Raw genomic sequence first — 16819 nt, forward strand, 5'->3', positions numbered from 1 at the left:
CCTGGTGAGTTTTAGGCCCTGGAGAGGACTAGTGCTTGGGTCTCCAGCTGCTCTATGTGAGAGCTGGTTTTCAGCTGCTGCTTCTTTCCAACTAAGTATAGGTCATCAGATCCCATGGGTGGCCCAGCCTGGGGCCGGCCCCTGTGAATGACCCCGTCTTCCTGCTGCCAGGCTCATGTGTGGTCAGTTTAGAGGGCAGCCTTTAGCACCAGCGCCCTCCTGCCCCAATTTGAAGCCCATGAGCAGCCCCCGTGGGGTCCTCGACGAAGTCCAAGGTAGTCAACCCTGCATGGGAGGTCATTCCCACATGGCCTCGTCTCCTGCTGTCTCCTGCCCCACACATCTCAGGCTGCTTGCAGGACCTACATGCATACCATGGTTTTCATAGCCTAGAGCCTGCCATCATCTGCCCAGGACGCACCCTGTTTAACCTGGCCCATGCATCAAGGCCTTCTTCTAGAGCCCTCCTTGCCCTCCAGGTCTGGCTGGGCTGATGTCCATGTCCTGGGCTCCCACACCATTGCAGCAAGGATCAAACTGCGTAGTGATAGTGCGTTCCCCAAGACACCATGAACTCCTGGAAGGCAAGGCCCACCCAGAACCTTCTATGTAACTCCCCGGTTCTTGGCAGAGCATGGTGTAGAGCTGTGCTCATGACAGGTGTCCTGAAAGCATGTTGAGCACTGGTCTCTCCGGAAACTGAGCCCAGGGCACCAGATAGATCTGCTCTCAAACCCTGAACGTCCCAGTACTCCAAACTCACTAAGGAGCAGCTGCTCTGATGGAGGAGAGAGCCCATCTGAGCATGATCCCAGCCCACCAAGTTGTCCATCCATCTCTGGGCTACAGTTGACACGGCTGGTCACATCAGATCTATGGAGAAGGGACCTCAGTCATGCTAGGCCCCATGCTGCACGAGCCAATGGTAGGAGTGCAGTGAAGATTTGTGGATTAAAGAAATGACAATCAGGCCACAGCATCTGACCCCAGTGGTCAGCCAGCCCCTCTTGTTAAGCCACCTAAGAAATTCAGTGAGATCTCTTCATCTCTAATAGTGTTCTCAAGACTGGATGGCCTTTAGAATGAGCCAGGGAGCTTCAAAAAACACCAATGACCCTCTCCTCACTCTGATTTAACTGGCATTGGGCTTTTCAAATTCTCTAAAGGCGATTCTAGAAATGCGTGGCCAGAGCTGAGGGCCACATGCAGGGTTAGGCTGGTTCAGCCCAGGGCCTCAGGCAGGAGAAGATCTTGCATGAGCTGGGACTCCATGCTTCTAAAACGCTGTGCCTCTGCCCCCAGGAAACCATGAGGACAGGTCCCGTGGGATTCTCTGGCTGAGTGCAGGGGTCCTAGTTGACTGACTTTCTGACCACCCAGTTGGCCATCTCACAGAAGCTGTGGGGGTACTGGACTATAGAAGGACAGGTCCACCTGCTCGCAGGAGCAAGGAGCTGGCCCAAAGCCATGCCCAAACTGAGCAGGCCCTATCACCTGTGGCAACAGGCGAACGAGGCCACTCTCCAGCCTGAGGTCGGAGGAAAACCCCCAGACACTGCCTGGCGCACTCAGCCCCTCTGCTCCTTGGGGATGGCCCTGCTGTGCTTTGTTTGGATGGAGTCCTGACCAAGGCTCAGGGATGTGCTTACTCTGAGGTGGACGAAGTGGGATCGGGGGTCAGTCGCCCGAGGGGTTTGTTGGAAAAAAGCCATGCGCCAGGGATAGGAGACACTTGTAAAGTGCAGTTTGGGGGCTTCTAGCCATTTGCAAATTAGAGGTCAATAACTCAGAAGTAATTACCATCCCATGGGCTTGTTAGTTATGGGGTGCTGATCCTACCAGCAGGCCTCTGAGCCGTATCAGTAATAACAGAGGACAGGGAATAAGAGTAAAAATAAGAACACAGAGAGGGAGGCTGGCAAGAGCAGGGGTTGGGGTCAGGCAGAGGTAGGATGGAACACTGGAGTCGCTGACTTGCTGTGTAAGTCTAGGTAAGTTCCTTAACCACCTTGGGCCTCAGGAAACTTCAACTGCAAAATGAGCAGAGGTCTGCCTCTCCCCAGGCAGGTTCAGAAGGGAAGATAATGAATCCGTGGAACATGCTTGGTACAGAGCTGGAAGCACAGAAGATGGCCCATCGAGGGGAGCAATATCACTGTCACAGTGACGGGGACCCTGCCCCATGTCACAGTGATGAGGACCCGGGGGAGCCTGCCCCGTCACAGAGATGGGGAGCCTGGCCCCTCACTCCATGCTCAGCTTCCCTGCACATGCTGTCCCCTGCCTGGAATACCCTGTCACCTCCCATCCAGTCTGCTCCGATGAGTCCTCCTGTATCAGCCCATACCACCCATGCAGGGAAGCCTCCCTGATCCCTACTGGAGAAGACCAAGTTCCCTGTTATTAGCTAATCATTTGCTGGTACACTTATATGAATAATGCTGTTATTTTTCCAAGACTGCAAGCTCCATGTGGCAGGGCCATGAGTGTCTGGCTTGCTCATGGCTGTCACCTCAAACCCAACCCAGCACCTGCCGCACAAGAGATGCTCCATACACGTATGCTAAACAGAGGACTTCCACAGAAGCCCATCTGTGTAGAGCCATGACGGCAACGAGCTGACAAACTCCCCAACCTCACATCACTGAAGAGCTTAACTACATATTAGGCCAGCCTTAGAACCTTCCAGAAAGTTTCTAAATTCACCCCTGACCAGCAGACCTTAAATCTCCACGGCAGAGGCTCTGGTGCTCTGCGGGCACACGAGCATTCCCCACTGCAGGTCAGCGCTTTATTATTATTATTATTTATTATTTTTTTGTTTTGTAAAAAGAGTTCTGGCTGAGAGCCAGCCCAGGCTGCAAAAAGTGGGAGAAAAAGCTGTTGATACATCACACCTATTGGGCAGATGTCAATTGGCCTGGGGAAGCCTAGACAACCACTTAGTGCCTGCCGCCCGCCATGCACAGGCATCTCAGGCCTGATTCATCAGCGTGCTCTGACAGGCGTGCTCAGAAACCTCTTCTCGGCCCAGAAGCGAAGCCGGGCCTCTAGGTGGCTTACCTGTCCGCAACTGCTTCCCCCCTCCCCCCGCCGCCGTGACTTCTGGCACAGCGGACACCCCATTTCTGTGTCTGCTTCTGCCACATCAGCTGCCAGCTGTACAGGGGCCAGGAACGGAGCTGCGGGAGGTGCACTTGCCAGAAGAATGCATAGTGGCTGAGGGGGCAGTGGTTTTGGTGGCTCTCGTAGGGCGGGTGCCCGGAGGTCCCCTTGACTGGCAGAGCCTGAGAACACCAGCGAGAACACTTGTGGGTGGCCTGGGGGAGCTGGGCCAGCTGCCCTGCAAGGGGCTAGAGCCCCGGCCACGAGGCCAGAAGCCCTGGCCTACCACCCCCGACGTCAACCTGGGCAGGCTACTCTAGTCCTCTGGGCCCTGGCTCCCTCCTCTTCAACATCACAGAGTGTTACTTATGGGGCTGTTGTGAGGCCCCTTACAGGGTGCTGGCCCAGGGCTAAGGTCCTGCCCTGGGGAGGGAGGCTCTATTCTACAGAAGAAACTGAGGCTCAGGGGCCTTCCAGAATTTCCTGACAGCACAAAGCTGTCATTGGGTAGGTGCCGAACAAGCTAGGGGGGCTAACTCCAGGGCATGTGCCCCTACCCTCCTCAAGGCGAAAGCTCCCTGGCAGGGCTGTCACACGGTGTAGAGAGCGTGGGGGCATACTTGTGGCATACGGCAGATGCCCGAATGTTGGTAGCTTTTAAGCTGCTTGAGGCTGTGGGTGTTCCAGCAGGCATGAAGGGCCCCTCTGCTGACCCAGTGGGGACACAAGGCGGTACAGGGTGTTTTCTGCATCTGCTTTCTGCTGAGGTAGAGGCAAGAGGTCAGAGAGGGGACAAGGAAGAGGCCGTGCCTCCGCTGCGCGGGCACTGTTTCAGGATACCAGAACGCGGCTCTGAGCTGTGGGATGTTTTCCTTGGGCATCAGGCTGGAAATCTGTTTTTTGTTTCTTTTTTTTAAAAAGCATTTTTCCAGAATGCCCAAGATTTTATAAACGTCAACTATCTCAGAACATTCTCCAGGATACTAAGGGTAGGGGTGGGAGGCTCATTCCATCAACACCGACTCTTCCAGCCACTGGACTGACGCCAGGATTTACGAGGACCCCACCTGAGAGGCTGGAGTGTGCATCATACCCAGCACCTGAGGCCCAACTGTCAGCCTGTGAAGTCAACATACTCAGAAAGCCACAACAAAGGGCGACTTGAGCTCAGAAGCTCCAGAGAACCTTTAATTCAACTTAGCAAGAAAGGAAAGAACACTGAGCAAGAGATAACCCTTTCCTCAGGAAGCAGGTAGAAGCATTACAAAGGGCAGGAGTTCGAAACCAGACTCAGTATCTCTGGGACCCTGGGTAGGGGCTCTGCATGTGAGTCTCGCTTGTCCCAGCTACAAAAGCGGGGTTAGTGACATGACAGTTTTTACACATTTCTCTCTTTATTTTATATAAAGTAACTCACTTAGGGCCTAGCAAGCACACAGCACGCATTCAATAAATGGGACTTTCATCCCGGAGCCTTATGAAGTCTGTGAAGTTAGAAGTATACCACATATGGTATGCACCTGAATTTTTACCAAACCTGCACATATTTTCAGAGGAGTCATTGCAAATCATCTGCCAAACTTAGTATTTCATGCAGTTGAAGCATCTAATGCCCAAATCATGTGATGATTTCAGGGACTTGAGTTCATGGCAGGCAACAATGGAGACAAAGTAAAATAATTCATCGGCCTCGATTTGCTGGGCTTTGGGATATCTTTTTGCAATTACTCTGGGGCTCAAGAACAGGCTGTTTAAGTGTGAAGAGATGTCACAAGACAGCCATTTCTGCCACACTGGGATAATATTGACTTTTGGCCCTCTGGGAATCTGAGATGTTGAACAAATAATACTCTGTGTTTCTGGAGAAAAGCACATTCATACAAAATGCCATGGCCGGGCAGCCACAAATAAAGGAAGCTGTACTGAGTCATGGGATGCTGGCTAGAGAGAGAGAAGAACTGAAGAAAGTCCTAAACCCAGCGGAGATGCCGGGAGGTAGGAGGAGAGCCTATGGGGGGGGGGGGCATCATGCCCTGTCTGCGACAAGCCAAGCGGAGGGCAGGCCAGCCCTTGGAGGCCCCGCACCCACTCCACTGGAAAGGTGCAGTCACCACAGCTCCTGAAGGCCTCCTGGACAGAACAATATCCCCAAGTAATGAGGATTTTGCTGGCTCACAAGTTGGGATCGTCAAAATGCCCTTGCTTAGCGACATGCATACATAGAAGGTCCAGACAGAAAGTGAGACTCTTTGATAGCTTGCCTTAAACTAGCCCTGGGAGCCTCTCTCTCCCTCCACCCACATACTTCATTGGCCACCAAGTCCTGTTAGGGCCGCAGCCCTAGATATTTCTGGACTCACTTCATGGTTACTTGCTCTAGGGAAATCCTTGCGCAACGGTGCGCAGAGCGCTCGTTATTTAAGGACAAAAAATTGGCCCCAACCTGAACGTCCGTCAATGGGGGCCTGGCTAAATAAACAGGGATTTGCCACATGACAGACTGCTCAGCAGCAATAAAAATGAAAGCGGGCACTCTTATGAACTAACAGGAAAAAAAAAACCCAAGGCATACTGTTGAGTGAAAACAGTGATCGTTTGTGTGGGAAAAAACACAAAGGCCTTGCAACACTGTGGTACACGCGGAGGACGCACATACACAGAGAAAGGTATAGAAGGAGGTGCGCCAAGCTGAGGGAGGGAGGACCTCTGTGGAGAGACCGCTTCTCATCCCTGCCAAGGGCACAGCACCACCCACTGCGCAGGTGCGGCACGCCAACCCAAGGGTGGAGCGGGCCTTCCGTCTCTCTTCTGCCCTTCCTGACTCCAGAGAGGCAAAACCCAAGTCCCCGACTCCTCACTCCTTGGCCTTAGCACCTCCTAGGGCACACTCAGCAGTGCCACTTAGTTGGCATCGCATCCTCTGGGATCCCAAGGCAGGCACTATGACTGGTCCTTGGGAAGTGGTAAAGCGGTCCTCAAACCCAGTTCCAGGGGAGACCCTGGGGTTCCTGAAGCTATTTCACAGATATTTTAAGGTAAAAAAATCAAATCAAGGTGGTCTTTTTCCAATTCACAGATAAAATAAAGCGTTAGGGTATTCTCGTCTCTGGGTTTTACCCCACTAACGAGCCTTTGATCCTTGCCATTTGCTATCACTTGTCTGTTCATGAGAGCCTGCAGGTGGTAGAACAAATGACTCAGCAGCAAAAAATAAACATCTATAGAAAAAGGCTCATAAAGTTTTTTCAAATTATTTTACGGGCTTTTCCTATGGATGCAGACACCTGTGTCCAGAGAATACAGTCATGTTCTCTACTGGTTTCCATGCTCCTGGCTCATGCTATTGGATGGAATACAATAGTTCACAGGGTTCCCAAAGCACACCTGATTCCCAGGTGTTCTGCCCCCCAACACGGGTTCATGGAATGGGCGAGGTGATCCCCTTCCCCGAGCTCAGGTTTCCTGGTCCGCCCACTGAGGAGTGGCACAGGCCTCCCAGGGCTGTCGCGTGGTTGCTCGGGAACTGTCCAGCTCAGGCAGACGTGAAGTAAGCAATGGTGGTCAGTATCTCGGGGAGCGTGGCTGTGCTGGGCTTTGGCCAGAGATCTCTGCTCTTCTCTGGCCCTGGCTCTGCCTCTAGAAGATAAGGGGCCTCAGGCACATCTCAGAACGACAATCCTCATGGCCCTTTGGCAGGAGGTAAATTCTGCCCTAGTGTTTTATCAGCACCCGATGAAAAGTCTTTCTAAATGAGCAAATCTGTGCAATGGTGGTGTGTCTTTGTTATTTACAGCAGAAGGAGCTGCTGGATGATTAAGTTTGTGCAAACTGATTTAACACGTAGAAAGGAAACCTATTATTTAGGGTGCCCAGGGTCAGCCCTGACTAATAACAATGACAATAAAAAATACTGGGAGCCTAACCTTCGCTGCACACTGCACACGCGTGAGGCGTCCTGGTAGGCACTTATGTGAATTAACTCCTATCACGCTCACGACAGCCTAATGAGGTGGGTGACATTTTCATCCCCGTTTTTTTTTTCTTTTGAATTGTGGTAAAATACATATAACCTAAAAATTACCATCTTAACTATTTTTTCTGTACAGTTCAGTAGTGTTAAGCACATTCACATTTTTTTCTATGAATAAACATGCACAGGGGGCGAACCAACCAGCCCAAGGCCACGTAATGAGTCTAAGGTGGGGCCAGGACTTGGACCCGAACTGTCTGCTCCAGGGCTGTGCTAAGCCGCCTGCTTCTGCTGACTCTCACCTGGGCAAACGCTGTTGCTGAGAAAAGAAACCCGTGACGGAGGGGTGGCCAGATTGATGGAAGAGCACACTGGATCTGCTTCATGGCCACCTCAGGGTGGAGAGATTTAGTGCATCCTGTCTTCTCTCGGTGCTCCTCCTTTTCTCCTCACTGCCCTGCAATACCTGTGCCCGACGTGTCCTAGGATGGCTGACAGTACCGAGAGCCGACAGGAGCCGCAACTGCAGGGCGGGCACGGGCGTGTGCGCACACACGGGCACGCAGCCGCACCGCTTGCTCCGACACGTGCCCGCCCGTTCTGGGCTGCCAGCAAGGCTGCCCCCGGGGGCCCGCCTGAGCCAAAAGAACATTCCCAAGTGCAGCCAAGGTCAAAGGGCAGAGTGAAGCTGGGGTCTGGTCTCTTCTCATGCCCTCCAGCAAAGGCTCCCCGCCTTCTTGTCCATGAGCAACCCGGGCAGTGTTCCCTGCTCTCTGACGTGCTCCACAAGGCTCCCGGGCACACAGGCGCTTTGACAGTTTAAGGTAGGTAATGACCCCGAAAATTGAAGCAACACTCAATTCTTTGGAACTCTTTCCTCCTCTCCGTCTCCGCCCCCCAAGAAAGGCTCATCTGGGACCTGAAGGCTGCCTCTGCCTGTGTGCTCTGTTTCACAAGAGCGCTCCTCAGACACCGAGGGCCTGTGTGTTGACTGGGATAGAGTCCAAATCTGGGGGCATGTTCCAGGTGAGGGAGCCTTACGGGCCCAGATTCAGGAACATGGTTCCTTGTGGGCTGTGTGCTCCCAGATGGAGAGCGTGCTCACTCGCCCTCTTCGTGGCTGCCCTGGGGGCTCCAAGAAGAGGAGTGGAAAGCAGGGGCCCCCAGGACTCAGCTCGGGGATGATTTTTGCGTGGAACCTGACCCCCACATCCCCGACCCAACCGCTCAAAGGCTGTTCTCTTAGACACGACTGTCAGAAAGCTTTGAAGAGAGCTCTAATCCTGCTGCTTTTGCACTGGCAAGATTTCTAAGTCTCATTTCTGCTTTTTGGTCTTCATGGACCAGGAACCAATCTCCACAAGGATGGGCCTTCACGTGCTCTACCCAGTCTGGAAGTGGTGGTTGCAGGGGTGGCGGGGGGGCGGGGGTGGGGTGTGGCTGCTTTGCAGGCAAGCTGGGGTTTAGAGTGTGGGAGTGTGGTGTGCAGAAGACGGGAACGGGGAATGCTGTATCTAAGCCAGGGCCACCTGAAGGCCCCCTCTCTAATGAGGGTCTGTCTCGCCAACCTCTGACAATCAGAGGTTGGTGGTAGAGCCGTCAGGGCTTGGCCACCACCAATGCCAGCCTTGAGGCGAGTGGGATTTAGAGGTATGGCTCTCAGCCTGCCTTGTGTGAGCCCTGCAGCCTTGGTCCAAGCCTTGGCTTCCCGTATGTAGATCAGGACAAGCGCTCCCAGTTCCCAGCACTGTCCAAAGCATAGAATCAATGCATACCGAGCACCTGGCACAGTTCATTCTTCTGGTCAAACTCTATCCCACGATCCCAGAAGCAGATGATGTTTTCTGTCTGACACACACCCACTTTTGGAGCCAACAACGTGGTTTGGCCTGATCCTAGTGAAGCCTCAGGTGGCTGGCTGTGGGCAGGCCTTTATTTCTAAAATCAGAAAAGGAGAATTCCCTTCAGATGTGTCAAACGGGGTCAGGAACTGAGAGGCAGGGTGCTGGTGGTGGTAGCAGCAGGGCAGGCCAACCTGAGTGCACAGCCTCTCTGCGGAGAGGGGCATCTGGTGTGACCTTGGGCAGCTTGTTTCCTCACAGGCACAAAAGGAAAATGGCAAAACCTCCCTTCTGAGGGTTGCTGGATCAAATGAGAAAATTGCATAAAGTGCTTAGCAGCTCAATATGTCTTGCTTAAAAATAAATTAAAAAAGGCCTCAGGGTCAGAATCAAGTTTCTCTAACTCACTGACCCAGTGGCTACAGTCTCTGGCCGGGGAGCTGAAGGCTGGGAGGGGTGGCTAAGGGGGAGCGGGGCGCTGAGCAGACTGGAGGAAGGTGGCAGGGAGCTTCTCCTTCCAGTGGGACCCCAGAAAGGCCATTCTTCTTGCCTTGGGGAGCTGGAAGGAGACAAGTGGCTCCAGTGTTATAATCAGAAACAAGACAAATAATGTGCCTAAAAATTTAGTTTCTGGGAAACACTGTCACAAGATGACATTAGCACCTAGTATGTGATTCCAGCAGAGAAGTCAGGACTGAGGTCTATGAATTAAGCATTGATTTTTTTTTTTTTGGCTGTCAGTCCAAGGCTTCGTGGTCAGCTCAGCTGGCTCTGAGAACATGGTAATCTTTGCATTCTTCCTCAGCTACTCAGCTGCCAAATGTTGGCTCTGGAACCGCGCTGCCTTTCCACAGAACTATTAAGTGTTCTGGGTCAGTGACTGATAGGGCTGGTTTGTTTGCCTTTGATAAAGATAACACTTGTGGAAAGCACAGCACTCCTCCTGTGCTCAGGGATTTACATGTTTGCTCAGAGACAGATGGTGCCCTGGACCCAGTAGGACATGGAGTCATGGGACAAGAAGAGAGGAAAGCAGAGCTTGGCCCTTGCGGGATGAAGTCTGACTCTCCAGTTGGCATCCTGAGCCAACTGGTGCAGGTGCCAGAGCCGGGTCTGAGCAAGACAGCCACGCCCCTGCAGCTGCAGTTTACAGGCTGCTGGGGAAATGAGACACTAAGCAATTCATCCCGCCCATCTAGCAATCCACGTCCCTAATCCGAGTTCGACCGTCACTGAGCACCTGCTCGCTAAGTGTCAGCAGGTGAGGGCAAGACGAACAGGAAGCCCAGGGCCTTCCACACGAGTGCAGGGCAAGTGACACAGCGAAGACGACATATGGGTCAACTTCAGCTAATGGCAAGGGCTCTGAAGACTGTGGGAAAACCATCCCACTCTGATGTAGATATTCCAAAGAACTGGGAACAGGTGTTCAAATAAAAACTTCCACACGCACACTCAGAGCAGCACTGTAAGCGCTCACCCAAAGGTGAAAAACAGCCGTGTGGCCATCAGTGGGTGAAAGAATGGATGAATGAGAGGTGGTCCATCCACACAGTGGCTATAGCTCTGACACACGCTACAACGTGGAGGAACCTCGAACACGTGATGCTAAGTGAACGAAGCCAGACACCAAAGGCCACGCGACATAGGATGTATGTGAAACGTCCAGAACGGGTTAAGTCCATAGAGACAGAATACAGAGCAGTGGTTGCCAGGGGCTGAGGAAAGGCGAATGGTGAGTGACCATTCGATGGGAACGGGCTTTTATTTGGGGGGTGATGAAGGTATTGTGGAACTAGCAGAGGTGGTGGTGGCACGAGACTGCGAACGTACTAAACGCCACTGAACTGTATCCTTTCCAAAGGTTTTATGTGAATTTCACCTCAATTAAACAAATAAAACCAGCTGCTGCACAGACAGGGCCTGGGGGGTGTCGGGGCCCCCAGCGGAGGCCCCCCTGAGCAGGTATCTGAGAAGAGTCCTGAATGCTGAGAAGGAACCAGCCACATGGAGGGCTCCAAGCAGAAGTTTGGATTAGAATTGGGAAGGGCAGGGGGTGGGGCTGAGCAAGAGAGACCGTGGAGTTCTGTCCACCTCCATGTCAGCATGACCTGCCAGGTGAACACCTGTGAGCAGCCTCTGGGCCAGAAGGAGTCCAGAGTGGGGGTTAAGGCTGCCCTGGGAGGCCGGAGCCCTGGCCCTCTGACTGGAGGCTGCTGCCCATGCCTCACCTCTGCCTCGCCGCCCCGCCCCCCCCCCCCCCCCCCCAGCCAGGGGCACTTCCAGGAATGGCTTCTGCTCTGGGGTGGGCCAATCCACTTGGTGTTTATGGAAGATGCCTCAGTGGTCTAGTTTTGGACACCCCGCCTCCCTTGGCAGATTCCGGCAATCAGCTGTCACCTTGGTTGGTGGCACAGGTCCTCGAGGGCACAAACCATGGAAGGCTGCATCTCAAAGGCCAACTCTAGAGCTGGCCGTGCCTGTGCACCTGGACACGCTGTCTGCTGATGACCCAGCCGCCCCACAGGCATGCACCCAAGCCTCTACCCTTGTGGAGTAGAAGTTTCTTCAGGGGAAAGAGCCATGAACATGAAATCAGCCAATACAGAGAATTTGTGATTTCTCTCCAAGTCCAACAGAAAAAGAAAAATACACCGAAGTGGCTAGTTGCCTAAGAGCCCTGATTTATATTCTACTTTAGTATCTCTTCCAAGGAAATTGAAGGTACATTTTCATCAAATATAATCATTTACAGCTTGTAAAGTGGGGACAAACTGCTCTGTGATGGCCAGCTGGGCTACAGATGAAATGGAAGGTATGTCATAAAACAGCTAGCCCCTCTAGCAGTCACCCCGAGGCAGGTGGCCAGAAGTGTCTTCTCTACTGGGGATTATCCCCTAGGCGGGGGTGAGGGTCCCACACAGCCTGGGGTTTTTGCAGCCGTGTGGCCTAGGGTGAGGGACACAGAGCAAGACCATTCCCAAAGTGTGTGTGGGGGGGAAGCGACAGGGTTGCACTCACGGGCTGTGGATGCCACAGCATCAGAGGCCAACCTAGGCCGTGCTTCTGATGACCCCCTCTGGCCCTACTCTTTGGTTTTTGAAAACTTTCAAGGTGAGGGTGAGGAAATTCATGAGGTGCAACCAACCAAAATCTATCACGTGCGTGCACTTGCCCGCCCCGGACGCACAACTTGTTCACTCTGGTGACGGAAATGAAGCAGAAGAATGCTTAAGGTCTTCCGGGGTCTCCATTCTCTGGTGTCCCTTCCCTAGTCCAAGGGCCACAGACTAAACAATCTGAGGTCTAGGGCCCCAGAGAGAACTTTGTCTTCTTGGCGTTCACGCAGGAAGAAAGCATTAGTGGGATCTGCTCTAAGGCTGTGCAAAGCCTAAGTGTGGGCTCATTCTTCATCCAACAAATACTGAATGAAGGCACAGTGCTAGGTGCTGAGGTACAGCAATAAACAGGACAGACCAGGTGTCCATGGAAGTGACCTTCTCCGTGCAGAAGAAAGACCGCAGCCTGGTACCCAAACATGTCATCCAGGTAAAGAACTGCAGAGAAAATAAACCAGGCTAATGGGATGGAGGAAGGAGGGGTGGATCAGGAAAGGCCTCTCGGAGGAGGCGGCATGCAGACTGAGGCCTGTGCAGTAGGAGGAGGCAGCCACACACAGATCTGGGAAAGAACATCCAATGAGGAGGCCCTAAAACAGGAGAGAGGCCAGTGACTTGGAGGAGTGGTTCTCAAACCATAGTCTGGGGAACCCTGGGGCCCTCCCAGGGTCAGAACTACTCACATAAAAATAATAACAAGAGCTACTCACACAAAAATAGTAAGACAGCATTTTCCTTTTACATTCACTCTCCCAGGAGTATACGGGGGAGCTTTCCAGAGGCCACACAGCGTATGCTATGACAACAGACTGAAAGCAGAAGCAGATGTAGAAGTCCAGCTGCCTTCTATTAAGCCAGATATTACAGAGATTTGCAAAAATATAAAACATGAAGGTTGTGTTTTGTTTTTTTTTGCTTTGGAAAACAGTTATTGTTCATTAAAAACTATGTTATCTATATTTACATGTGATGGGTGTATTTTTATTTAAAAAATAAATATGTAAATAGTTAAAGCATCTCTCAGTTTTAATTTGTACTACCTGAAATATTAATAAATATAATCCATATAAACTCTACCTCTTTGGGATCCTTGATACTTTTTCTTAAGGGTCTAAAGGGGATCCTGAAGCCAAAACTTTGAGAAGCACTGACTCAGAGGAGCAGCAGGGGCTGGTACAGCTGGGGTATGGGACAGAAGGAAGTGGTAGGGGGCTGCATCTGAAGGGCCAGCTGGGGCCAATCTCATAACAACCACACAAGACCCGAGTGAGAGATTCGGATTTTGTTCCAAGTGCAACGGGAAGCTGCTAGAGGGTTGCAAAGAGGGGCATGATGTGATCTGATTCATGTTCTAGAAAGATCCCTCTGGCCAAAGGGAAGAGGTGAGGCTGGATGCCAGAGAACACCGAAGAAGCTCCTGCATGATCTAGGGCGAGGGCTGGTGGCCAGGACAGGGAGAAAAGATGTGATGTACTCTGGAGGCAGAGGAGGCCAGTGGGGATGGGACGGGAAAGAGGAGGATCAAGGATGATACCAGATGTTGGGCAGCTGTGGGGCAGGCTACAGAGATAGCAGGTGGTGAGGAAGGGCAGGGCAGGGAGAGCTCCCCTCCCTCTGTCTGAGTCATGCTCAGGCTCACGGATTTCACTTGCTCTCCAACACAGGCCATTTCAGGAAGGCAGCAAGGCCTCTCTCCCCAAGGGCCTAGAGCAGTCACCCTTGGGGGCACAATTGGGGTGAATGTCCCCACTCCCCACCCCACAGCTGAGCGGCACTTCCAGGGGCCGTCAGGGGCGAGAGACAGGGAAGGGGCAGATGGCCAGTTTTGGCAGCTGCCTTTGCCCTGCCACAGTCTCAAATGGCTCAACCTCAAATACCCCAGCCCTGGGACCAGCAACAGGATAGAGGCATTCAGCTATGCCAGCACCCCCGCCAGGCAGGCCCAGGCCATGGTAGACAGGACCATACCCCCAGCACTGGATGACCTCACTTCTCCCCTGGAGCCCAGGCAGGGTGGGAGAAGTTAGCAATCAGGCATTGTAAAGCCTTCTGCAAACAGAGAGATGATTATGCAGATGCTGAAGAACGTGACATTTGGCTCTATTTATTTACACTTGCCTTGTTCCAAAAAGGATGGAACAGAAATAAGGCCAGGGTTTTTCTCCTTAACCCGTTCATTCCTGAGATGAAACCCTAATGACCCTAAAGAAATGATTTAATATAATGTCTGATGTCAGTTATATCTCAATTACAAAAATCACAAGGCAGTGCTTACAGAAATGTTATAAAAATTTTAACTGTGTGTAGAAAAAAAAGAATGAATGAAAGAAAAAGGAACGATTTCTTACCAAGCCAATCTGTATTTAACCCAGACTCATGGCCATCATCTATATTTACTTAGCAACCATCCCTACAGAATGTGAAGAAATCTGGACAATTTTTAACAAAGAATCCTCCAGGGCGCCTGGGTAGCTCAGTCTGTTAAGCGTCCGACTCTTGGTTTTGTCTCAGGTCATGATCTTGTGAGATCAAGCCCGGCGTCAGGCTCCATGCTCAGTGCAGAGTCTGCCTGAGATTCTCTCTCGCTCTCTCTCTGCCCCTACCCACCCCTCAAATAAATAAATAATCTTAAAAAAAAAAATCATCCAGACCCCGGAGTGGGCACAAATCATCTATTTCATAGCTGAAAACGGAGGTGGTGCCACAATCGTTCTTACAGACCAAGACTGGTTTCAAGGATGGAAACAGTCACAGACTAGTGGGTACACTTTTCCAGAGCGCATGTTGGGACTACATATGTCAAGAAGAAAAGGCTCCCCCTTTTTTTTTTTAAAATTTTTTTTTTTTTTTTTTTTTTTTTTTATTCATGAGAGACAGAGACAAAGAGAGAGAGAGAGAGGCAGAGGGAGAAGCAGGCTCTCAAGGAGCAGGGAGCCCGATGCGGAACTCGATCCCAGGACACTGGGATCATGACCTGAGCCGAAGGCAGACGCTCAACCATCTGAGCCACCCAGGCGCCCGAAAAGCCTCCCCTTTGACTCGGCAGACCCACTGCTGAGAATTTATTCCACAGACACTCAAGATTTGCAACAGTTATATCAAGGCCCCAGGGATGTTCCCTATGACACTGGAAGAGCAAAACACTGGAAATGACCCAAATGTCCATCAATGTAACACGAGATAAAAGATTTTCTGGTACAGCCATACAATAAAATACCATACAAGAGTTAATTATTAATTAGCATGAAGTCAATCTATTTGCATTGACATGTAACACTGAATTAAGTGGGGGAAAAAAAGGCAAGTTGCAGAATTACATATATGGTATGACCCCATGTGTAAAAACAGACAAGAAAAAATATATACAGCATAAAATGAACATTTCTAAAATGATAAGCAAGAAACTGGTAACAGTGATTCCTTCTGGGGCAAAGCTGACTCATTTCTCATTTTATCACGTCCTGCTTGGGTTTTAAAATATCATATGCTTACAGCATATATATTTCTAAAATAAATTAATGAAATCAAAGAACGAATATAGGATAAATCACGGAGTGGAAGGAAAAGAAGGACCCTGATTTTGGACAGGTCCTTACGGCCGCACTTTAAATCAACTGTTCTTAAATCAGTAACTGCTTTCAAACACATTTTGCAACGTATCAATTGAAGTTCGAAACCCCAAACGCTTGCCGGGGACAGCCTGGCCAACTTTCAGAAGTTTTGTAATCAAGGGCAAGGTTCTCTTTCGAGGGATAGGGGTGCACATGGATTTACTTAAGGTAGATGCACCAGAACAGGAAGGGGAGAGCCCGTCGGCCCTTTTGGAGAAGCAAGCTGCCCTTGAACTTTCTCTTCGTGTTTCTTTTTTTGGGAGGGGGGTGGTTTCAAGATGAGTTTTGGAGAGAGTGGGCAGAGGTGCCCCCAGCTCCCGGATGGAAGACCCTGGCACAGCCCATCGGGAGCTCTCACTTCTTCAGGAGCTCTAAGAGGAACCATGCACACTGTCTCTCTAGTCATCCTACACGGAGAAGGAAACCACTCCCCCACAGCCTCATGACTAGCAATCTTAAGTATTTCCAAGAAATTTCCAAGAAACTTCTTAGTCTTAATTCTGAGAAGTTCCTCCACATTCCCAGAAAATCTCTGGAAAACCAAACCGAGGCAGCAGAATACCAAAGAGAAAGCCAAGATTTATTTCTAGGGCTTGTGTTTCATCCTGTGCCATACTTTGATGAATCCTAAGAAATGGGTGCTTCCAGCCGACCGGACTCTGAGAGGCGCAGGGAAGTCCGCTCGCACAGGTTCCACAGAGAGCAAGCCCTGGACCCCCAGGCGGGGACGAGAGGCGGCGCGGGGTGGGGGCGGCTTACCTGGCACCTTGTCCACGGACGCGAACACAGAGCGCTGCACCGTGGGGTCGCTGCTGCCCCGGCGGCACTGGTCGTAGAAACGGAAAGGCAGGTGCTGGGTAGAAGAGGAGGAGCCAAGTCTGAACCCCAGGACTTCGGTCGTCGGCTGGATCGGGAGGTCCAGGAGGGCTATGTTCAAACAACACCGTGGTTCATGCTCATCACACGGGCCGCGGGTACAGGTGGCGGGCTCTGGATTGGGCGGGGGGGCGCGCAGCCAGAGTGGCTGCGGCTCTACCAGGCACATCACTCGGACAGTGCCAAGCAGGCAGCCGGCAGCCTCAAGCTGGAGAGACCCAGGTGACCCCAAAGGTCCCGCCTAAGATCAAAACAGCTGGTGCCTGGCGAGGGATTCAGAGATAGATGCCGGCCAGT

The 16819-nt window shown here is 51.7% G+C and overlaps 1 protein-coding gene across 13 annotated transcripts in view; it reads right to left on the reverse strand.

Moving 5' to 3' along the window:
* CLEC16A (C-type lectin domain containing 16A) overlaps window positions 1-16819 on the reverse strand; it is a 200126-nt gene that overhangs the window by 32379 nt on the left and 150928 nt on the right. For 8 of the 13 annotated variants that reach the window (XM_025855519.2, XM_073899491.1, XM_025855518.2 and 5 more), the window contains one exon: window positions 16406-16573. The exons of 1 other annotated variant lie outside the window; for it this stretch is intronic. In XM_025855519.2, coding sequence (XP_025711304.1) covers window positions 16406-16573 — 168 coding nt within the window. The remainder of the gene's footprint in view (window positions 1-16405; window positions 16574-16819) is intronic. 4 more of the 13 variants (XR_012380441.1, XR_012380442.1, XM_073899494.1 and 1 more) reach the window with 1 other exon arrangement.

Source organism: Callorhinus ursinus, unplaced genomic scaffold (assembly GCF_003265705.2).
Source record: "Callorhinus ursinus isolate GAN/ISIS: 27379988/994484 unplaced genomic scaffold, GSC_fseal_2.0 scaffold13, whole genome shotgun sequence".
Taxonomy (NCBI): Eukaryota; Metazoa; Chordata; class Mammalia; order Carnivora; family Otariidae; genus Callorhinus; species Callorhinus ursinus.